This window comes from Sapajus apella, unplaced genomic scaffold, assembly GCF_009761245.1.
Source record: "Sapajus apella isolate SASKATOON/1434 unplaced genomic scaffold, GSC_monkey_1.0 scaffold36, whole genome shotgun sequence".
Taxonomy (NCBI): Eukaryota; Metazoa; Chordata; class Mammalia; order Primates; family Cebidae; genus Sapajus; species Sapajus apella.
The window spans coordinates 15,068,165-15,091,782 of record NW_022436976.1 but is presented as its reverse complement, the minus strand read 5'-3'; the positions used below and the strand labels follow the sequence as shown (position 1 = coordinate 15,091,782).

Here is a 23,618-nt window from a genome sequence, read left to right as displayed (position 1 = left end):
TATCCTAGCCTACAAATGAAAGCAGTGGTAACAGAAGAGTATTGGTTTGAGAATTAAGAAGCGGAATTCTCAGTTCTAAGTAAATCAGATTTTGTTTCGCATAGGAAGGCAAAAAAGGAAATCTAAAAGGATTCTCAAGTTACTGATGACAATGTTTATCAATATGAAATACAACATGAGATACAGGTTTGGTGGATAGAGGGTTTAGAGAATTTAGATACAGTAAAATTGCTTGTTTAACATGGGAAGGGAGGTACAGGCCAGGTGTAGTGGCTCACACCTATAATCCTAGCACCTTGGGAGGCCAAGGCAGGAAGATTGCTTGAGTCCAGGAATTCGAGGCCAGCCTGGGCAACACTGCAAGACCCATCTTCATAAAAAATAAAAATAAAGGGAAATACACAGGAGGCAGCTAGATATATGGCTCTAGTGCTCTATAAAGAGTAGGTGGGAAATAGGCATCTGAGAACATATACACACATGCACAGATATAGATTTATATATGTATATATATAAACGTCTTCATGTAAAACTTAAATCCTAAGTTTTGCAAAGAGAATGACCTTAGCTCGCCTTTCTTATCTATAAATTTGTCCTTCAAGACTGCTCAGTCAACTCGTTAAAGAGTTTGCCTCTTTATTCAGGCAAAGCTGTTCCTATTTTATGAGAGGCTTTATCTCTAACCCGAAGAACTCTCTATATTCATGGGTTCTATATCCAGTATCCATGGATTCAACAATTGCAAATTAAAAACATTCAAAGGAAAAGAAAAAGCTCCAAAATTCCAAAGACAATACTTGAATTCTCCACAGGGTATTATGCTGAGTTACATATATATATATATATATATACACACACACACACACATATGTACGTGTGTGTATATGTATTAAATATCTGTAGACATGGGGAATGGATTAAAAACTGGCAATACTGGCTGTATACTTATGTGCCAAATACTTTATTATTTAGAATTTCTACAATTTAGAATTCCTACACTGTCATTTTCATTTTACAGGTGTAACAACTTAGGAATAAAGAATGTCCCAAGTCATTTAGTTACCATGAACTAAAAACTGAAGTCAGGCACTTTGACTCGAGCAGAAGAAATAGACAGCAACCAAGCATCACTGACAATTCTACCACTGCATCACACTCATTAAACTTTAGTTCCCATTACATTTACGTTGCAGGTACTTAGCCTCTGTGATAACCTCACTGATAACAGGACACAGATGTTTAAGGTAGGTGCAAAAATCTCATTGTTCAGTGTTAAACACTTAGGTATTCAAATAATCAGTTTGTAGTCAATATTCACTGCGGTCAATTCCAACAGCATTATTAAAGTTCCCTGTCTTTCTCTGAGGTTTCCCACAGCCATGGTACTTTTAGTTCCCTAAAAACATCAAATCTTAAGTTTTGCAAAGAGAATGACCTTAGCTCGCCTTTCTTATCTATAAACTTGTCCTTCAAGACTGCTCAGTCAACTCGTTAAAGAGTTTGCCTCTTTATTCAGGCAAAGCTGTTCCTATTTTATGAGAGGCTTTATCTCTAACCTGAAGAACAATAGGCTCTCTATATTCATGGGTTCTGTATCCAGTATCCATGGATTCAACAACTGCAAATTACAAATACTCAAAGGAAAAGAAATGCTACAAAATTCCAAAGACAATACTGAATTCTCCACATGGTATTATGCTGATTCTACATGAAGTATCATGTAGCACTGTATTAGGGTTACTCTAGAGATTTAAAGTATATGAGAGGATATACATAGGTTACATGCAAATACCATGTTGTTTTATATAAGGGATTTGAGCATCCTTAAATTTTGCTATCTGTGGGTGATGTTGGAACCAATTACCCACAGGCACTTAAGTACAACTGTATTTTATAAGAGCTTTCTCCCACTAAATTGAGGTTAAGGGGAGGGGCTGTTCTACGCATTTTTTGCTTCAAATTTAGGTATTTTTTATTTCTTTGACTAAAGTTGTATAGCTTTCCTCAAAATCTTTTTAGATACATTTTAATCATGCATTGAAGTATTTAGAATTAGTACTAAGTTATTGTTAACATTTTTCTTATTCCAGCACCTTTCATTTTGCTCAACAAATATTTAGTAACAATTACTAGATGTTTATTTTTTATATCCGTGTGTAATGTTACAACACCCTTATTTAAGCAGCCATGTAGTTCAATGTGGCTGGGAAAAACCAAAACCCATTAAGTGTTTACTACTCACTCTCAGTGACTACAAACTTGACTGTAATACAATCTGAACCCATCCCTCCTCATACTACAATTAACTGTGGAGGCTCCCATTTAATGTTGAAGGCACTCCCTATCACCTTGCCACAGCTCTGCACTCCATTTTTCCACCTATTTGATACCTATCCAACATTCTTCCCTCTCTCCCTCCCTCATCTACTTTCCCTGCGATCAGAGAATAGAGGTTTGTGAAAGGTCACAGAAACCAATCTGAAAGAACTCCCAATGTCCAAAACTGAAACGAACCGAGCAACAAAATAAATAACAAACATAAAATAAACAAATCTGAGTACATGATATGTAAAACAAATGGAGACAAACCTTTCTTATAGAAAAATTCCAAATACTGTGTCGATACCTAACCCCAAAAGGATGCAGAACTTAATTTCCCCATCTTACTATGATGATGGGCTACACTTAGTATAACTTGATTTGAAAGAATAAGAGTAGGTAAAAGGAGAAACAGTAACTTCAATAGTGAATCAGGGCAAACCCTATCTTAACCAAATGATGAAAGTTAACATTCCCAGTGAAGTCACAGGGTTATCATGTACCCTCATGGGAAGTGATGAAAAAAGACACTTTTCCTCTGTGGTGTTCTGTGAAAACCCCATAATCCCAATCTAAGCATGAGAAAAACCAGTCAAATACAGAATGCAGTGGTGGACATTCTAGAGGACACCTGGCCAGTACTCACTGATTGTAAAAATCATCAAAAATGAGGTAAGAATGAAAAACTGTCATAGAACAGAAGAGGGTATGAAGATATTAGTAGTACAATGTGGTACGCTAGGTTATGAAATATCTTAAGGGGAAAAATGGTAAAATTCAAATAAAATCTGTAATGCAATTAATAGTAATACTTCAATGTTGGTTTCGGTTTTGACAAATATACATAACTGGTAATATAAGATACTAATGATCATAGAAGCTTGGTGGGGACTTATGAGAACTGTCTGTACAATCTTTGCAACTTTCCATAAATCAAAAGTCATCCAAATAGTGTTTGTCTAACCTCCCTACCTATAATTGACTGAAATTAAATATTCTCTACAAAATTACCAGACTAAAAAAAATTTGGCTTAGCAATTTCACACTTATTTTCTCAAAGAGATTTGGCTTTTATCAGACATAATACTGAAATCTGCCATCATGTTTGGGGGTGAATCCCTACTTTGCTATTCCTGTGGCTTCCTTGGGCAAGGCTTTTCCCTGTGCTTTAACCCTCCTTTTCATAAAACAGAAGATATGCAATAGTATATATCCTCACAATATCACAGGGAGAATTAGATAATGTCTGCAAATCTCTCTCACTCACAAACACACGAAACTTTTAGTTAAAACAGTCTACTCAAATATCACTCGCAAACACACACACACACACACACACAAAACTGTCTTAAAATTAAAACTGTCCAGTTTGGGAGGCTGAGATGGGCGGATCCAAAGGTCAGGGGTTCGAGACTAGCCTGACCAACATGGAGAAACCCCATCTCTATGAAAAATACAAAATTAGCCAAGTGTGGTGGCGCATGCCTGTAATCCCAGCTACTCTGGAGGCTGAGGCAGAAGAATCGCTTGAACCGGGGAGCCAGAGGTTGCAGTGAGCCCAGATCACACCATCGCACTCCAGCCTTGGCAACAAGAGCGAAACTCTGTCTCAAAAAAAAAAAAAAAAAAAAAAAAAAAAAACAAAAAAGAAAAGAAAAAAAATCCAACAAACCCATCTACTCAAATACATACATACACACACCCACACACACACACTTAAACTTTATTTAAATAACATTTAAAAACACTTAACCCTTACGTCAAAAACAGGGAACAAAGTGGGGGAAATTCCCTACTTTCTTACCAACATCCACAATACCAGCTATGTATACCAGATAGAAGGGAGACAAGATGATTTCAAAGACCTAATTTAGCTTGGTAATTGTGCCTAGAGATCTAGTCTAAACTTGGACATTATTACAAGGTATCATTCAATATTGCTTAGATGAAAGGATTCCAAATAGAAACTTAAGAAAACTTAGCTGTTAAGTGGACTGTTGAGTGCTTTGTATAGGGTGACAGTTGTAAGAGTAATTCAGGAAGCACACTATGATATGCTATTTTACCACATGGAATAAGGGATGTAATGTTCTGGCAAGAAGTGTGCAACTAATTTAGGAGCTCTCTATTTAAAAAGAAAAAAAAAGATTAAAATTAAAAATTCTGAGGTTGCAGTGATAATGGCTTCGGAATTTAAAACACCAAACACTCCTATATAAAAGGTAGGTGAATATAAAGAGTGTAAAAAATTAACAAATCAAAGGTAACAAATGAAACTGTAATTAAAAATGAACATTAGATCACAGCTTAAAAATCTCTAGTTTATTTCTAAAAAACACCACTTGATGCTTGACTCACAGGCTTTATTTACATTTGTCTACAGTATCGTTTCCTTATGAAATGAACTAGTACAGCTTAGTCAAACCAAATGAAATCATAATCATCAGAATTGTCTATAAACTACTATTAGCTAAATTATAACCTTGCATTTGCTTAGTACAGCCAAAGTTTTAAATACAGAAAGCACAAGAATAAACCAACGGTAACATGTAGAATCTAGATCATCTGGGCAATTTAGAAGGTAGACTTTCAAAGAGTCTGAGGCACAAATACAAGAGAGTAAAAGTTCTTGTGCAACCTACATAAACGCAGCAAAGAAAATTAAGACATAAAAACACGGGAAAGCTCACTGTAAAAATATTATCAAAATATTTCTACATAAGATATTTTGCTTTCATTGTTAGATTAGCTGAAGAGAAAAACATTCACTTTAAAATAAAAAACATTTTTGTTTGGTCTGTCTATGAAATATCTTAAAATGTCATAATTTTTATTTAAATTGCAGCCGACAATGTTATGGGGGAAAAAAAAACAAGAAACAGAAATCAATACCCCATAACAAAAAGCCCCCAAGCACAAGTGTTGATTTTCCTTGATATACTTACCTTGCATTGTCACTGGAAACACTGTTAAGAGAAACCTTTTTATTTTTTAAACCAGAAAACAAATTGAAGCTCATGTGACCAGATTTTGAGAAATAAACTCCGAAAGCATTTTAAGCCATAACTTATTTCAAATGAATAGGAAAAATAATGATTTTTGCTTACATCATGCAGAGATAAGCATTAATTTGTTATTCAGAAGAAAATTATATGCAGTGTGTTTATAGTTAACATTTTGAGGCAAATATTCATTTAAATTCACAATGTCTCCATTGGCCTTTCACCAAAAGAGAAATACACTTAAAAAGCTTACTTCAATTTGCTCATTAACTATGATTCAGCCTTTTCTACCATATTATATTTGATAATTAGATTTTAAAGACTATCACAAAGCTTCTTAAAATATGGTAAACATTCTGAGATGTCTTTATCAAGCAACCATATCAGCAGAGAAGTGATAAACTGTTAAACTTTCTTTTTTGCCCCAAATTATGTGTCAGAAAGGAAAATAAATACCACTTCTCTCCTTCTAGGCGTCACAAGATTCTTTTGCATTAAATGTGGTGGAGCAAAAAAGTAAAGCTGGATAAAAGAGAGACAATGATTCTAAGGCACCCTTAGCATAGGGAATTTCAAAATAAAGACATTTACAGTTGGCTGCTTTACAACATAGTTTAACTTTTTTTGGTGAGAATCACTTTGACATCCGTTAACAGCACAGTTTGACTTCTTTTCCATAAATACGTTGTTTCCAACTAGTTTCCAGTCTTGCCTCCATGCCCAAAGTTCAGGCAAGCCTAGGTAATCCTGTCTTAGCCAATGGACAGGATGTATTTGAAAATGAGAAAAATGGGTTTAAATTAGGAAGCAAAGTACTTTGTTATAGCTGAAATGGTTTTAAATGGAGCAAATGGTTGTAAATAATGAATGACAGAGCATCTAATTTGGGACATTATGGCTTAAAATGCTATTTACTTTTAACTTCACAAATAAACACAGCTGCATTGTTTTGAAAAGCAATGAAAGGCATGCACCTCTACTAGCAGATTTAGCACTTCTGACCAAGTAAAACACCAACTTCTTTAAAAATATGCTTCATGCACTGTACTGGATTTTTTTAAGATGTAAATTTTAATGCATTATTTCTTTTTTGAACTTGAACGGGAACCAGAATGGGATGATCCAGAAGATGACCTGTGGCATCTGTAAGACACAATGGAGAAAGTAGGCATTCTAGTAAGCTAGAACTGAATTTCAGCATTCATTCTTACGACTGTGAAAATATACAAAATTCAGTACCATGATGCTAGCAAAAAAATTAAACACTGAGATAGGAACTTACACACATAAAGTTATCTGATGTTTAGACTTTGGATATGAGCCCCCTTATGATACAAATACAACTTTAAATTTTCTATAATTAAAAAAAGGTATCCTCTTATTTCAAAATATAGCCACCTCTCAATTATTTAAGATACTGAAGAAAAGCCTTGCAAAAATGTGTAAAATTACAGAAAATGCACAACAAAAGCATATAGACTTGGTAATGGAAGTGTGACTAAACCAATCCCTGTGACACGGTGTAGAAAGTGTAAGAAGTCTATATGTAAAAAAGATACAGCAAGGCTTCTGTGTATGATAAAATATACTCATAAATAAGTTTTGGAAATCTAGGTCACACAAGATGACTGTACAATTTGCTATAGGGTTATATTCATGCAGCTAATATGAATAAGTCAATATCAACCTGGGTAAAGTAGTGGTGTTCCGTAGGGGTTGGCCCTGGGCTCAGGGTTGTTTAGTGTTTTCACCAATCACCTGGCTTATGGAATAGAGAACATGTTCATTAAGTTTAGATGACAACAAACTAGGGGGATTATATGTGGCTAAGATAAAAATTTGCAGAAGTGGTAAGAAAGCAACAGAATGAATTCCACTCAAATACAGAGTAATTTTTTTTTTTTAACAAAGAAACAAAGGCAGAGAAACAAGACTGTGTGTAATCTTAACATCTAAACTCCAAAATGCGAAGAAGCAAAACTAATCATTCTGTACAAGTAGGAATCATGAGATAATCCTACCACTGAACCCAGCAATTATCAGAGTTTACATAATCTTTATTTTCACAAGTTAATAGAATATGAAAAGTTTGCAAAGACTACAAATAATGCCATTAAAATGACTATATAATTGAGAACAGAGAAAATTAATGAAACTGAGTAGCCTGTTGCAGAAAAGGTTGGCAGATGACAGCTGCACTCTGCCATTGTTAAACGTGTCAATACGGATAAAGTAACCTAATAAAGGTTTTTTTGAAAAATGATTTGGACTGCAAGATGAAAAATGTATTAGCTACAAGGAATAATTTCCTTATAGATAAAGGGCATGAAGCAATTTGCTGTGGAAATGCATTTACACATATTTAAATGAGGACAGATTCCCAAAGATCTGAAAGTTAATTTTTTATTAGATGCTCTAGAATTCCTGACTTTTAGTATTTAAAGAGGCATAAGTACAAAAGTCAACTCATAAATTACTTCAGCATATAGCTTCTGAATTGCAATCTTGAAAGACAGAAATAACCGAGAGTTGGCTATAAAAATTATATATAGAAATAAAAATTTAAACAATAAAATGATCAAAGAATGGTTTGATCTACAATTCTAAACAACCTATCAAATTACAAAGCATAAACAAAGTAATCTGTTTTTTTGAAGTTGAAAGTTGAAAAGTAGAAAGCTGGAACACAGGAGATAGTAAAAATCTAACCCTTGACTAGGAAGTTTATCTATTAAACACACTTAAGAACACCCATTCTTATTTCTACAGAAACCCAAACCTTTCGGGTGACCGTGATCTTGTTCGTCTTTTTTTGCGATCACCAGATGAAGAAGATCTAGAACGACTTCTCTTTCTGTTCCTCTCAGGAGAAGATGATGAACTTGAATAAGATCTTTTTCGTGGGGAAGAAGAGCCCCTGTGGGACCTGGAGCTGGATCTTCATCGATTGAGAAACAAATCAAACATTTCATTAAAAGAAGAAATAAGAAAGACTATTTAGTTTAATCAGATAGCTCCAAAAATAACAGGATTTATAAAAACTATGAAAATTTTATAAGGAAGAATACTTACTGCTTACTCAACAGAAGACTTCTGAATCAACCAGGAAAACATTCTACTTAGGTATATTATTTTATAATTTCATCACTTTAAAATTCTATTATATGTAATTAAAACCCTGCTTATTATATCAACATAGAATTTAAGACTTCTTTTAAGGCTTCCCAAAGTATACACAAATATTAGAGTATTATAAAATCGGCAGGTAAATGCATTAACAGGACTTTATGTTTAGAAACTACATCCTTCATCCTTCCATTTAAGGAGAAAATATGTATCATATATTACTTCCTGAGGAAAATAAACATAACCACTTCCTGAGGAAAATAAACATAATTCCATGTGGAATTACGCAACTCATTAGTTAAGCTGTTACAGAAAAACCAGGTACATGGGACAGAAACAAGACTAGTAAATGTACCAAACTGCCAAATCTTCAAAAAGAAATAAAAAGTAACTTTAAAATGATTTATATTTACAATGCTTATTTTTATGAAAACCCACTTTTTATGAAGTATGAAGTGTTGACATTCACATGCTTCAGGCAGAAGTAAATGTGCAAATGTTTAAGTACAAATTTTTTTTCTTCACTTGTGTATTTTGGTTGAAGGAATTTAGCTCAAACTTCCCAAAAAATTCACCTTTGGGCTTAAAATAAAACCAGAAAGCCCAAAAGGAGAATTCTTTGGAAAGTTACAAGCAATGAAAAAATGTTTGGGAAGTATATGAAGGCTGTTCTGTAAACTTTAATTATAATGGTTCCCAAAGGGAATACCAGAACTTAAGACCAGAACTTAAGGATTTTTACCTATAAAGCACTGAAATATTGATACTAAATAATGGTAATAAAAAATATATTTGCTCTCTACTTCTATTTTTTTTTTTTTTAGACTGGGTCTTGCTCTGTTGCCCAGGCTGCACTGCAGTAGCATAAGCATGGCTCACTGCACCCTCCATCTCCAGAGCACCAGTGATCCTTCCACCTTAGCCTACAGGAACACACCACCATGCCTGGCTTGTTGTTTTAATTTTTATTTTTAGTAGAGGTGAGGTCTCACTATGTTGACCAAGCTTGTCTCGAACTCCTGTGCTCAAACAGCCCTCCTACCTTGGCCTCCCAAGGTGTTGGGATTACAGGCGGGTGCCACTGAGCCTGGCCTTGTTATCTACTTCTTATTGGCTTATAAGGCAAATGTGCACACCATTGTCTTCTCTTTAATGTGTTTACACTGTGGTAGCCCTCTAATGCTAAATTTCATTCAAAGCAGTAAATTTACCAAAAGTGCCACTGTTAGATTTCAATGTGAATTTCCACAAACATGGAATTTCAGTCATTTTGTTATTTTTATTTTAGATACCTTTAGTAGGTCATCATAAATTAACTTAAAAACAAAGACGGCATATTTTGACTAAATACAAAAAAGTTTCCTGAGATTCTTTCAAATTATGTTTCCCTCTATAGATGTGACTACATGCAATATGAACGTTTACAACACTGTCTACTACTACTTAAGACCATGTCCTATCTAAACCAACTATACTTCCTGATTTAGTTTTTAGTGTTTTGTGCTCTATAAATAATATTCTGTGTAAAATTAGAAAGGAAAATGTGTATACAGTACTTTCTAGGAACTTTATCTGATATAAATAGCAAATCTATTTCTGAAAACAACTGCCTTGCAAAACAGAACCTCTTTTGAGGTAGGGCTATTTTCCCTCATTTTAATAATGAAGAAAATTTTTCTTTTTATTTACATATATAATTTTATTTGAACTACTATTATTTTATTTTATTTTATTTTTTTGTGATATGGTCTTACTCCTGTGTTATCTAGGCTGGACTGCAGTGCTGTGATCAAGGCTCGCTACGACCTTGAACTCCTGGCCTCAAGTGATCCTCCCACCTCAGCCTCCCCAAGTGCTGGGATTACAGGCATAAGCCACTGTGTTTGGCCTTAATATACTAGAGATGTGGCGAGAAGATTTGGCTTCATCTTCCTACTTCATCACATATTATCGCCAAAATAACAAACGCTGCATAATGCAAAATAGCCACCTTATTTCAATCATGGGAATGTCTTGGCACACTGCTGGCAATGGAAACATTTTATGGTGAGAAAATTAAGCCGAGGCAAGTGCATTAGTTAGCTAATGCTAAAATAAAATTGACAAGTAGAAGCAAAATAAGGGGAAAAAAAGCAGCAACACCTTCTGCAGCCTTTAAATATTTTTCTCTCTGCTTTACAGAGAGATGCTACCTCATTCACCTTGATTTCGACCCACGAGATCTCGAACGTTCTCTGGAACTGGAACGAGATCTTGACTGCGAACTGGAAGAACTTCTTGAACGGGACCTGGAACAACACGGAAGGATTTTTTTTTCCAGGACCATTTAATTGAACTTTGTGATATGAACACTGAAAGAAAGACAGTTATTAGAGTTCATTTTCATATAAAAAGATAACTATACAAGATACATACTTTCGAAACACTATTTTAAATAAGCTTTTTTAATAACAAAAGATAATCAAAAAATAACTATCACTTTCCAAGTGATGAAATTACCCTAAAGCCACTCAACTGTACAAATAAAACACTGAGTATTATCACCTTATTACAAAAACACTGAATACTTTCTGTTTACAAGTAATTAATAAAAAGCTACCCAGAACTAATACATCCAAGAAACAGAATGTGGCAGTTTTTACTTAATTTCTCTAAAATGTCTCATCATTTTCCTTTATAAATTCCATTCTATTTCTGTTTCTAGTTAGTACAATGCTTTGAAGGTTGGCATGCGTGTATTTCATCCCTGTATTTTTCTGTATACTCAATGCTTAGAGAATTAAAGGAAGAATATATAATTCTGTCACTGTTAGACAATTACATTTTTGGAAAACATGACACAAAGGGAAATATATTTGGTCTATACTAATTTTAAAATCCACAAAATTCATTAATCTAATTTGCAACTATAATTTGTCCCTTATAATCATAACCTGCAGAAAAAGATCACTATATTTTTACCACGAAATTACTAGTTATAGCCCCACTTCCTTAAGCTCTCAGGCTTTGTTGTGCTCAATTAACACATATCTAGTTGTTATATACTAATAGCTAATATTTTATTCCTAAATATGATTAAAATTGCCCATGCCATCAATTAACTGTGATTAAGGTTTTTTAAGAGGACTCTGTTAATTTAAATCACTATTTTCACTCACCTAAAATTTTATTTTTATTGTTAACTATAAAATCAGAGATTACATATTTTATATCAACAAACAAAAGAATATTCAAGTACACCAACTGAGTCCTCTATTTAGTTTACTCCTGGACATCCCAAAATTAAGAGCATTTAGTCAACAGAACTAATATGGCTGAATTTGCTCCTTTATTCAGAATACTGATACCAAAGCAAACTATTAAAATACCGTGTAACAAGCAATGATTTAATTAATACCTAGCAAATTTCTGTGCTAGCCTCCAACATCTTGAATGGAAATACAGATCTTCCTTTAATTTCTAAATGTAAGCTATCTCTTTGGCTTAATTAAATATAAGTGTATGTAAGGATTTAATTCAGTTTTTAAGTCTATTTTAGTCAAAAGCATGAGGCCAAAATACGTTAAGGTTCATGCCAAGACTTTACATTTCTAAAAATACTGGACAACAGGTGTATGGCACTAAGCTAAAAAATTATTTAAATGTTGACTTGAATTAAATTTTTTAAATTAAAAGGAAAGTTTATTTTGTCAAGAAAAACAAAATTTATAAATAAAAAAGTTAGATACTGACATTTTGACTGGTGTTACCCTTGACCTGTACCCGTTTACCTGGACCTAGACCTTGAACTTGAGGGGGAGGATGAGCGTGATGAAGATCGTGAATGTGAAGACCGAGACTTTGAGCGACTTCGTCTATTAGATTTCTTTTTATTACTATCTTCTTCTTCACTGGCATCAAGATTATATTTTGAGAGATCAGCATCATCTTCATCCTCATCCTAACAAAAGTTCAATTATAAGTAGACATTTAGATATTAGTGTTACCTACCAGAAAAGATAAAACAGCTAAGTGTACTAAACACCTCCATATGTATGTATCACAGGCATCTCAGCAAATTCATTCTGAATTCTAAAATTCAGCTACTAAACTCACCTTAAAGAAATTTGACAACTTTATCTCGGGTATTGCAGACATAAACCTGGAGGTTATACACTCTTTTTCTGTCACACATAGTGTAACAACCCCATTACTTAAAAATTTTCAAGTCTACCTCCTTAAAAGTCCTTGAATCCACAACTCTTAATCTTAGTTAGAAACTCTGTTCCCTCTTTTCTAGTATATTACAGTAACCTCTTATCTGGTCTCCTCAAATCTGAAGATCCATTCTGCCTCTCTAATATCTCAACAAACTGAGTCATCAGAAACATTGGCCAGATAAATATATCTTACTTTTTTCTTAAAAACTTTAAAACTGGCTTATTATTTCTCTGGTTACATTTCAGAATCTCTTATGATCAGGCTCCAAGGTACCCTTAATATGGCATAAAACTTACACTCTGGCCTGACAGAATAAGTATTACTGGAATTGTGTGCTGTCCCCCTTATCTCATTCTCCCCTCTGCTCTAACTTTACTAGCCTATGTATGGTATTTTTGAAGGCTGCTGGCTTATTTCCTATTTAGGGAACCTGTATTTGCTGTTTTCTGCCTCAATGTGCTCTCATCTCAGCTCTTACAGGTGGCTCCTCCCTATCACTCAAGCTTCAGCACAAACTTCACCTCCTCAGACATTAACCTTCAGCAAAAACCAAAGTTGCTTTTAAACTGTTATTACATCATGTGCCTTCATAACATTATTGCTATCAAAATTATCTTGTTTATTTATATCTTCCCTCCACTAGAATTGAGTTAAGAGAAAGGTGGTTCTGTTTTGGTCACTACTGTATCTCCAGAACAACAGTGTTCCAAGTACAAATAGTACTTGGCAAAGCGGGAACTCAAAACCTTTGTGAGAACAAAGGAAAACACAGAATATATTTTCACCAAGTGTCTAAGATTGTCAAAAGCATTCGGGTTATGGTATAACTCAAATAAGACAAAGGGGAAATAAGTCAAGAAAGTTGTTCACCTCATCTAATTTATATTTAGAAAGATCTTCATCCTCATCCTCTTCTTCTCCCTCTGATTCTTTATCTTCAACTTCCTTTAATATAGATGCAGGACCAACTGCTTTCCCTCTGTATTTTTTCTTTTTGCGTCCAAACTGGAGAAAAACAATTTCAAAATATTTGTCAGCTGATAATGCATTAAACCCAATGCATTTTTCTAAAAAATTATTTTTAGATATTAGTTTTGATTCCCTGAAAATGATCAGTTGCTGAAGACTCAAATTGCACTTACAAAAATAAAGTATGTTTAAAAGTTTTCCTTTGCATTTAAGAAATTTTTCTATCATTTTTTTTCTAATTTATATTTAACCTGAACACCAACACATAGCTTACCTCATCATATTCACCATCAGATTCTTCTCTTTCTATATATTCAACATTTTCTCTTTCATTAAAACCACCACCATATCCTTAAAAAAGAGGGCACAAATTGTTACCCTATGACAATTCATTTAAATACTATAAACACATCATACCCAAATAATCTCCAAACAACAAAAAATCTAATCAACAACAGCTGCCTATCCATTTAATAAATTACCAGTCTTTAAGAAAGCATACTAGAAATGACCACAGAAAATAAAGATAACTTAGTTGGAACATCATATGGCTATACTTCTAGCTTTTTTCAACTTCAAATTGTCCTATATGACTCATTAAATTCATAGAACGTACTAGTGGAAAACATCTCAAACTTCTGCTATAACCAAGTTTTAAAGGGCTTTCCTCTATAGTTTCTCGTAATTCTTCTGGAAACAGTAGGCTCATTAACAACTAAGCATTAAATTCCACTGTTTACCAGTTGCAAATACTCTGAAAAATCTTCTGATACAATGAAATTTTGCTACTTTAAAATGTAGTGGGCCTTATTAGAGCTTGGAAAAGTCCTAATTACATAGGCAAATACAGTAACACAATAAAGGCCATCGTTTGGCCTTGGTTAAATTGGTTTTAATGTTTAATTGTTTTTTAACACATAGATAAAGGTCACACAGGTTCTCTGAATTAGCCAGTAAATTTTGAAACTAAATCATTCTATTAAAAAGCAGTTGAGATTAGCAAACCACTATTCTCTCATAACCAATGTATACGATTCAATTGGCAAGTTTCTGACATAAGCTTAAAGGAGAGGCTGGAATTTAAAAAATGAACTAGTTTTAGGAAAAGTGAGCTGACATATTATGAAAAAGTCTCCCATGGAAAATTAAAGAAGTATGTGTTGATCAAGAGTAATACAATCTAACTGGTCACATACTCCAGTGCAGTATCAGCACATAAGGCCAGTGATTTCTAGACTTAAAGACTTCATTAGTCAGCAAAATTTTAAATAGATTTATAATAAAAAGTTTTTTAAATAAAAATTAGGACTTGTAACTTAAAATTTGCCTATCATTAGCATTTTAAAAATCTTTTTACAATTTTACTTTCTGGAAAAAAAAAAAAACCCACACTAATATGACATATTTTCTTCATTATACTAGTGAAAACTTCAAAATACTTGGAAGTTAGTATTTTTAAACATACGTGGGATCTAGAGAAATAATTTACAGAGAAAAAAACTGAAAAGTAATGACAAATATGGAGAGCTCAAAAATATAGTAAGATGAGAAAGTGAACTGTAACTCACGTAACTTATTTTTCAAAAGTATGTAAATAAAATTATTTTCAAATGAGTATCACAGCTAATACAGAACAATTTTCACATTTTCTCATACAAGCCACAGAAAAAACAGCAAAATGGTTGACAACAAAGGCATTAGTAAGGTATGTTTTATGAACCCAGGCCATATAAAGCTAGCTCATTAACTCTTTCCCTACAAATGGGAAATACACTAGTTCCCTATGATGAAAAAACTGAAGCATATAATTTTCACTTAATATCTGAGATAGTGGAATCAATGGAATGCTATGTTTCCTTCATTCTACCGATTTAAAGCAATGCAGGTAATGCTGTATAAACTGGTTTCTTATTTCCACTCTTGCCACCACCTCTCCTAATTTCTGCTCCACAAACCAGAAAGACGAGTGTTTAATTCATCCCTGGGTAACTCATCTTTCACTCTTAGCTTAAGCATAAGCTTTGTAAAAGAGGACTTCATTTCAATGGTGCTGTAAATTATTTTGCTCACCCAGGTATCCCCAAGACCTTGCACAATGGCCTACGAATATGTCTTCAAGGAATGAATACAGAAAACACAATTCTGGAATCATTTAATGAATTTGAATTTCTTTGGAAGGCTTTAAAAAGCAACCAAGAATTTCTGTAGATTTTAGTGTCTTACAATGAATGTATTTTCAAATTTGTCTCACAGTAGGATGTAAAAAGCTGAGGAAGGGCCAGGAAAGAATCAAACACAGGTTTAAAATGATTGTTTGGATCAGGATTGTGACAATGGGAAAAAAGAGGAAAGAGGGGATGAATAAAACATGTACTTCAAAGGAAGAACTAAGGCCTAACAGGAAAATTCTGTGACTCTATACTCTGAACAATTAATTTAACTCCTGATAACTTATTCTAAGGAAATAATCCAAAAGAATAAAAATTACAATGCACTAAAATTGTTTTTGTGCCATTATATTTAATTTTTTTTTTTTAAAGAAAGCTGACAAAAACAATAATAACCCTAAATCCTGAAACAGGAAGAGTAAATTACTGAACAATTTGATGGAATTATGCAGAAAAAGCCAGCTATCTTTCAGAGGTAGTGAATCACATTCCCTTTTATTCATATCCTGTCTCATGCTTAGGAAATGCTCCCTGAACCCTGTACTGCTTTATTACAAATAGCCAAAAGAAATTGGAAAGCAACAGAGTAAGTTATTTCACACCTTCAACTGTTACCAGCAAAGACAAATACTTGTAGCTAAGTAAGTGGGAAAGGTTCAAGACAGCAAAATAACAAAGAAGAGTTATCACCTTCTTAAACAAAGAGGATTTATCACCATAAAATTTGCTTACTTCTCTGTTAAACTATAGTTCTTGTGATAATGAAACTATAAAGGAGTCAGGAAATAGGTCAAGGAGAATGTGAAAAGAGAAAAAGTTTTTTTTTTTTTTTTTTTTTTTTTTTTAATTTTGAAACTGTTAAAAAGATTTTAGACTTTATCCCAAAAGCAATCAAAATGGGTTTTTAAAAAAGGGAGTTTTAAATTTGGAAATAACCCATATGCAGAAACCACCTAGGTGGCTATTTTTCCATAAAACATAATATCTTTGCCTAAGGTGGTAATGGAAAAGAATTTTTTGAGTATGGGAGATACCAAGAAAGAGCTATCTAGGCTAAGATTTCCACCTTATATAACAAATGTATGGTGAGTGGTACTAATCATGAGAAAGAGATAATTGGAAGAGGGTCAGGTCCCAGGGGGAAAATCACAAATTCAGTTTGAATATAATGAGTTTGACATTTGCCTGGCAATGTTGAACAGGCAGCTGGATATGGGTCAAAGAAATCTGAAGTGGAGACATAAACTTGGGCATCATGCAAAGTTACTTAAACCTTGCGCTTACAAGAAAACACCTAGAAAATAGAGGGAAAAAAAGAGGGCCAGAGATGGCCACGAAGAATCTCAACATCAGTGACCAAAAGAAGAGAAACCTACAAAGGAGACAGAATATACAAACAATAAAAGGTGGGGAGGCGGGATGCATACCTTCAGTGAGGGGAAGAAAAAAAGGAGATCCTTGTCAGAAGACCTTAACCTACCCCATCAGCGGAAAGGCAAAATCACTTCCTAAGAATAAGGTAGGATTTGAGGGTTGAAAATGGAAACAAAAAAATCTAGGACATTATGTTATAATGTTTCCTCATATGAGAATGTAATTTTTTAAAAAGGAATGGGGGGGAATAAAAATAGAATTTCTGTTGAAGTCTAGTAGAGCCAGGTCAAAAAGATTCAACAGTGGCCCTCTGATCCCTAGAAGCTAAATAGACAGTGAAAATGGCCTAAAGTTAGAGAGGCAAAGAAAACAGGAAAGTAATTCACCAAGTGTAAGTCTGATAGAGTGACTACATATAGATGGAATCCTTTGATCATGTGACATATGAGCAGCTGAATGACAAAATCAGATTTGAAGTATACAGCTAATGTGGTTGGGCTAATTGCTGATAATGGAAAAGTATATGCTATCAGGTAAACATTTTCATCTCACCAGTAACACACACAGTTATCAGCTATTATTTAGGCCAATGATTACTAAACACCATCCAAACAACCTGAAGATTTTGGAAACTTACCGCCAAATAACTTTAACAGTTCTGCACTTTACAATCTGTATTTTAAAAAGTTTCTCAGATGATCCTAACACATAGCTAAGTTTCAGAATTATTGCCTAAGCTTTAGAAGAACTTTAAATAGTGTGGCTTTGCCCTTTAAGTCACAGCAGGCTATAAAAAGAATTAAAAAATGATATCATTACATCATTACTAACAACAAACAGGTAAACCACTGTAAGGGAAAGGAGGAGAATATTCTAAAAGTATTATGACTCTCCTTGTTAGGGTAGAGGTCTTTAATACTGTTATTTTATAAATTGTGAAACAAAAAATTTGTATGTGTAATGGGGGAGAAAACCCCAGTAAGAAACATTCAGTGCAGAATACACAAAATCCTCACTTACTGTGCTTTTAATCGAAGGTGACACAATTATTGTTTCAACATTTAGTTCTTTAAAAAAAATTACTTAGTTAAAATGTGGTTGTGCCGTACCTGTTCTTTCTTCTAATTTAGCATACTTTGGAGTATTACACATATTACACTCTGATCTTCTGGCCCAATTCACATTGCTGCAACTTTAGAAGTGAAAAATATCAAATTAGCAGGCTATAACATAGGTAAATATCATATTTTTAGATATTTTAGAATTTTAAAATAAAAACTACAATGAAACTATCATAAAGAAATGTTTACTAAGTGGTAATGTAAACAAAGAAAATGTACAATGGTCTGAAGAGTAAATGTGGGTTTCAACAACAAAGTGAACCATTTAACCAGAGAAGCAAAATTTATGCTGTATGAAGTGCCTTTGTAATTTTGAGAATTAAACGATCAACTATAACCACAGGTCAAGTATCACTAATCCACAAATCCAAAATTCAAAAAGTTTCCAAAATCTAAAACTTTTTGGAAGAGGACATGACACTCAATAGAAATGCTCACTGTAGCATTTCAGATTTTCAGATTAGGGATGCTGAGCCCACGAACATTTCAGGTAAGTGATACTGAACCAGTATAGAAATTCTGATGCCTTATGAAAAAATATCACTTTAAATTAAAGGTTCCAATAATTTCTCAGTCTCTGAATTTACCTTAAAGAGTATGGTTATATCCTATACATAATGTTAATTTTTTTTTTTTTTTGAGGAATCACTTCAAGCACTGAATTCCACAGCATACCAAATCCAGTGACCAAATCTCTTGCTGGAAACTTTCCAATACAAATTTATAATCTAGCAGATCAGAAATTATTTAAGACTTTCTTGTCGGGAATAGTGGCTCATGCCTTGCCTGTAATCCCAGCACTTTGGGAGGCCAAGACAGGCAGAATGCTTGAGCTTAGGAGTTCGAATCCTGGGCAACACGGTAAAATTGTCTCTACCAAAACTACAAAAAATGAGCCAGGCATGGTGGTGCGCCTGTGGTCCCAAGCTACTCAGGAGGCTGAGGTAGGACGACTGCTTGAGCCCGGAAGGTAGAGGTTACAGTGAGCTGAGATTGCCCCACAGCACTCCAGCGTGGGTGGCTGACTGGGACCCCATCTCAAAAACAAAAAACATGAAACAAAAAATACAAACGAACAAAAGGCAAATTTATTTAATACTCTTTTCTGATTTAGTCCTCTTTCAAACCCATGGGATTCATCTGCATAGAGAAAAGATGGAAGTTGGAAAAATCAATAAAGAATTGGATTAAATCTAAACCTGAAAATAAAAATCATTATGAAACCTACCTATAATTAGGAATAATTACTTATGGCACACAACTTATGACTCTGACATCATTTTGTAAACAGGTAAAATAAGTTTTGTGGTGTATTTCACACTAACAATACAGTCTAAAAATTTGGGGAATTTTTCAATAACAAAGAAGTAGGCCTTAGTACTTTTAAGTACTGCCACCCTGCAACTGGCTGTTAGCTCACCATAAGTATTTGTTTACCGGCATATACAATCCATCATAGTAACAACTATTACCATTCAAAAATGCAAAGAATAATTAAAAATGTCTTTATATTACACTTAAAGATGAGACTGAATAACAATCAACAAACTTTTGATTTAAAGGGTTACCCTGGTTTGTCAATGTGGCTAATTAGAGCTGGTAACATAAACAAGTAATGGCCAGATCTATTATTTTGGAATAAAGAGCAGACAATTCAAAACACATACGTTTTACACTGCCAGTCATTGGCACTAAATAGGCCTCGGCTCTTTTCTGCAAGTGTCTTTCCTATTTCAGTGCCCCCAGCTTTCATCATCTTGGCCTCAGTTGTCTTCTCTGAAAACAGAAAAATCATGAAAGATGAACATGGAGAAACAAAGAAATGAAGTATATACAGTATAAACAGACTCTTCCTTAAATACTTACCCCGACCACATCGATTACAACTGGTTCTTCTAGCGAAGTTTACATTTCCACATCTGAAATAGAATAAAAAGCATTTATAAAAATTTAAATTTGTAAAATCTTGCATTTTAATGTGTCCTCACTACATATCTGGAATCCAGAACTTCTAATCCATCTTAGTCATGTTAATGTCAATGTTACCTACCAAAAAACTCCTCACAATTTAGAAATCCCAATCTACCATTTACCAGTTATGTGGTCTTGGTTACATTACTTAGGATCTTTCCCTCAAGTCCTCACATTAGCATATATCATTAGTTATAATCTCTTTATAAAGTTGGAAGTGAGTTTACTTCAGTAATTACTTACAAGGTATTAGCGAGTTTTAAACTCTAGGAGTGGACGAATGAGGAATAAACCCTACAAATCAAGGAGGGCCTCATGGATCTTACTGGAATTATCTTTTTGCAGGTAGCAGGTAGAATGGTAAGGAATCAAAGATGATAGGTTGTAGTGACTAAAAACAGAAAAACGTTCTATAATTGTAAGTAAACTGAGTTTTACAGGGCATTTCTCCAACCTGAGAAAAGTGACACAACCACCAAAACCAATCAACTCACATAGTACGGCATGACTTTATGCTTATGCTCAACGAACTCAAACCTAAAGAATTACTGGTTCACTCACATGACCTCAGTAGTGCACGGTACACACTTAAATTTTTAAAGGCTGATTTTTAAAGTCTTATACTAGAATACAACACAGATGTGAAATATGTGATGCAACACTCTAAATAACGTTTAGGCTAAGTTTTTCCCCTAAAAATATTCCTTATGACTCCATTAAGTATGGAAAATATACTCTGAAAATATCTCCTGGATTTACACATCTTGTACAAGCAACATTTTATTCATATATTTGTAAATGAGTTAAAATGCACTCTCCTTGATTCCTACCTCAAATATCTACCTGTGCTGTCATTAAAGACATTGACAAAAGCACATTATTTTACAGGTAACAACAAAAGTCAGCAGCTGTTGTTCTTTTGAACGTTTTCAATATTGTCTTTCCACTCAGAGCAATGTTATTCACAACATATAACTTTGGTTCTATTCAATATCATTTGTTAGGCTTGAACTATTCCTTCAGGTCATCTTAATATCAAATTACTATCAATAGCTACCAATTAGAATTCGTCACTGTTTGCATACCGTATCCAGTTATTTTATGTATTAATTATAAAAGAGCAATTCTATTCCTATTTTTTAGCAGTTAAATAGTAATAGAATTTTAATTAAACCCAGGTTTGTTCCAAAGTTTTTGCTGTTTACAATCAAAACACCTTTATGGCTAATTTAGGTACAAGAAATAAAAGTTTTTATCTGAACATGAGTTGTACATTAAATTATTTTCCATGTTATTTCTGAATAGATACACCTATTTGTGCACCCTTCAAAAAAAATCTGATTAACAATTTAACAGAGTACATTGGCTTCCGCAACGATGTCAAAAAGCAGAGCCACTAACACATGTGCTTCACTGCTGCAGGCATCTTAAGGGCTGAACAGGCAAAAACACAGGCCTCTTCTCTCCTTTTCGGCTCTAAGGAGGGGAAAAGCCCAATTCTTGTGGAGAAATTAATGATCGACAAAGAAAATGGTCAGAATTTCCCAAACCAAAGAGAGGTAGAGCTTGGGGAAACGGGAAAAATACTACGGAGGAAAAGTTTGAGTAAAAATACAAAACAAGGTGAACTATAAGAGGCAAACGGACGAGTGCGAGAAAGCACTATTTTCCGTGAACAAGAATAAAGTTCTGCAGGGAAAAGTCACGTGGGGGAGATCTAACACCAAGCTGGCCTGACGGAGAGATTTCCTATCGCTGAAACCTGGCCGGGGCGGGGGTGGGGTGTGGGGGCAAAAAGGTAGGCCATCTCGCACTCTAAAGAGAGGCCACCTTGGAGAGGTAATGTCGAGGAAACGCTGGAGACAGATCTAAAACAAAGACTCCGGGAAAGACCTCACTCATGAGGAGACGGGGAGCCTTCCTCCCGCCCAGGAACTGGCGGTTCGCCGCCTCAACCCTTCTTAAGGCACGGGAAATCACAGAAAAAAGAAAATACCCAACGGAACTGGGAAAGCCTCCACTAATAAACTTCGCCTCAATTCAGGACCCTTCTTGAACTCACTTTTTGTCAGGGCAAATCCAGTCCCCATCACTGACTCGGAAATTCTTGGTCGACATCTTGAACGCCACCAGCACAGCCACCCGCAGCTATGTCTTCACGGGAGAAAGCGGGCCGGGGACTTTCGGCAACTCGGGGCTGTCCCGACACCGCCTGACTCCCGCCTACTACTGCGTCAGGGTTTGACAATGAAGGCACTGGTCAGGAAATCAGCTTGAACATTGTTGTCCAGACTAAGAGGCCTGCGCTATTATTTCTTAGATGAAAAAGTTAAAATACAAATACCTTTTTTAGGACTAAACTAACAGGCGCCACAAGGACAACCCAGGCAGGAGGCCTTCGTGGCACTAGAAGCCTCGGAGAGCCCCCTACAGGTGGGAGGACCCTAGAGTAAAGTACTTCCGCTTCCATAGGCGGAGCTGGAAAGGTGGAGGCGGAAGTGACTGATCAATTCAGGGGCGTGAGGTTCGTTTGTCTCCAAGAGTTTTTAGAGAAATTATTTTACTAAGGCACAAGAATTCTGTTATTTCATACACATAGGATATCGTTTAGAAACCTTTTTTTAAAATACATGAATAGGTGTAACAGATAAGTAAGCAACATATACGTGGGAACCAACTGGTAATTTAAAAACTGAGATATTGCCACCATTGTTTAAATTACCAGTGTCTTTCCTGATTCCATCCCATTACTTTCTTCCAGAGATAATATTTTCCCATATTTGGGATTTATTTTCTTGCTTTTTAAAAATTTAATTTATGTACATTGTTAGTCCAAACTGCACCATTTTTGTAAGCCCCCCTTGCCATTTTACAGGCCTTAGTCAAATTGAAACATTCCACGAGGTGGTGAAAAACAGCCTGCCTCTTATTATATTCTGCCGGGAGAAAGTGCAAAGAACACCACGTCCTGGGAACACTTTTGGACATTTTCCCATGCAGCAGGCCATGGGCCCCCAGACCACTCCAACCTAGGCCTGTAAATCACCCCAGCCTGTAAGTAGCAGTGGGCACTGGCATTAAGCTGGTTTCCCACCTCTGTAAGTTGTATGCTGGTTATAAAGCCTGCGTTTGCTGTTAAGCCACCTTCTCTTTCTTTAACATTGGCCTTCCTTTCAGAACCTAACATACATGTATGTTTAATTTGATGAGCTGTATCAGCATAGTTGGTTATGGACTCTTTTTTGTTCATGCAGCATTATGCTTCTAAATTAATCCTAGGTAATGGCATGTGGAAGTGTATAGGTGTAGTTCTGTTATTTTCACTGATGTATACTGGTAATACTCCTTGTGACAGTTTATTCCTTCTG

General features: G+C 34.7%; 1 protein-coding gene and 1 long non-coding RNA gene across 4 annotated transcripts in view; one reads left to right on the top strand and one right to left on the bottom strand.

The window, feature by feature from the left end:
- Window positions 1-4,619: 4,619 nt before the first annotated feature.
- ZRANB2 (zinc finger RANBP2-type containing 2) lies at window positions 4,620-22,664 on the bottom strand. Of its 3 annotated transcripts, XM_032296597.1 has the most exons (11): window positions 22,313-22,664; window positions 20,146-20,198; window positions 19,947-20,055; window positions 18,268-18,350; window positions 13,891-13,967; window positions 13,518-13,652; window positions 12,218-12,387; window positions 10,649-10,735; window positions 8,101-8,259; window positions 7,009-7,083; window positions 4,620-6,464 (listed from the first exon to the last, which is right to left on the bottom strand). In XM_032296597.1, the coding sequence occupies exons 1-10, from the start codon at window positions 22,366-22,368 to the stop codon at window positions 7,050-7,052; spliced, it is 963 nt and encodes a 320-aa protein (XP_032152488.1). In that variant the 5' UTR covers window positions 22,369-22,664; the 3' UTR covers window positions 4,620-6,464; window positions 7,009-7,049. The 3 variants fall into 3 exon arrangements, with proteins under 3 accessions (XP_032152488.1, XP_032152486.1, XP_032152487.1); XM_032296595.1 differs by lacking the exon at window positions 7,009-7,083; XM_032296596.1 differs by lacking the exon at window positions 7,009-7,083 and having other exon boundaries at window positions 22,309-22,623.
- A 36-nt stretch (window positions 22,665-22,700) lies between these two features.
- Window positions 22,701-23,618, top strand: part of LOC116563842 — a 92,102-nt gene continuing 91,184 nt past the window's right edge. The window contains exon 1 of the long non-coding RNA XR_004274597.1: window positions 22,701-22,774. This is a non-coding gene — a long non-coding RNA (uncharacterized LOC116563842). The remainder of the gene's footprint in view (window positions 22,775-23,618) is intronic.

Bases quoted from the DNA above. Each gene is read 5' to 3' on its own strand.
- ZRANB2 (XM_032296595.1), bottom strand. From the start codon at position 22,368: ATGTCGACCAAGAATTTCCGAGTCAGTGATGGGGACTGGATTTGCCCT. The intron at 18,351-19,946 runs GTATGTGTTTTG...TCACTTCTAAAG, and splicing joins AATGACTGGCAGTGTAAAAC to TTGCAGCAATGTGAATTGGG. The intron at 8,260-10,648 runs GTGAATGAGGTA...CAATCGATGAAG, and splicing joins TCTCGTGGGTCGAAATCAAG to ATCCAGCTCCAGGTCCCACA.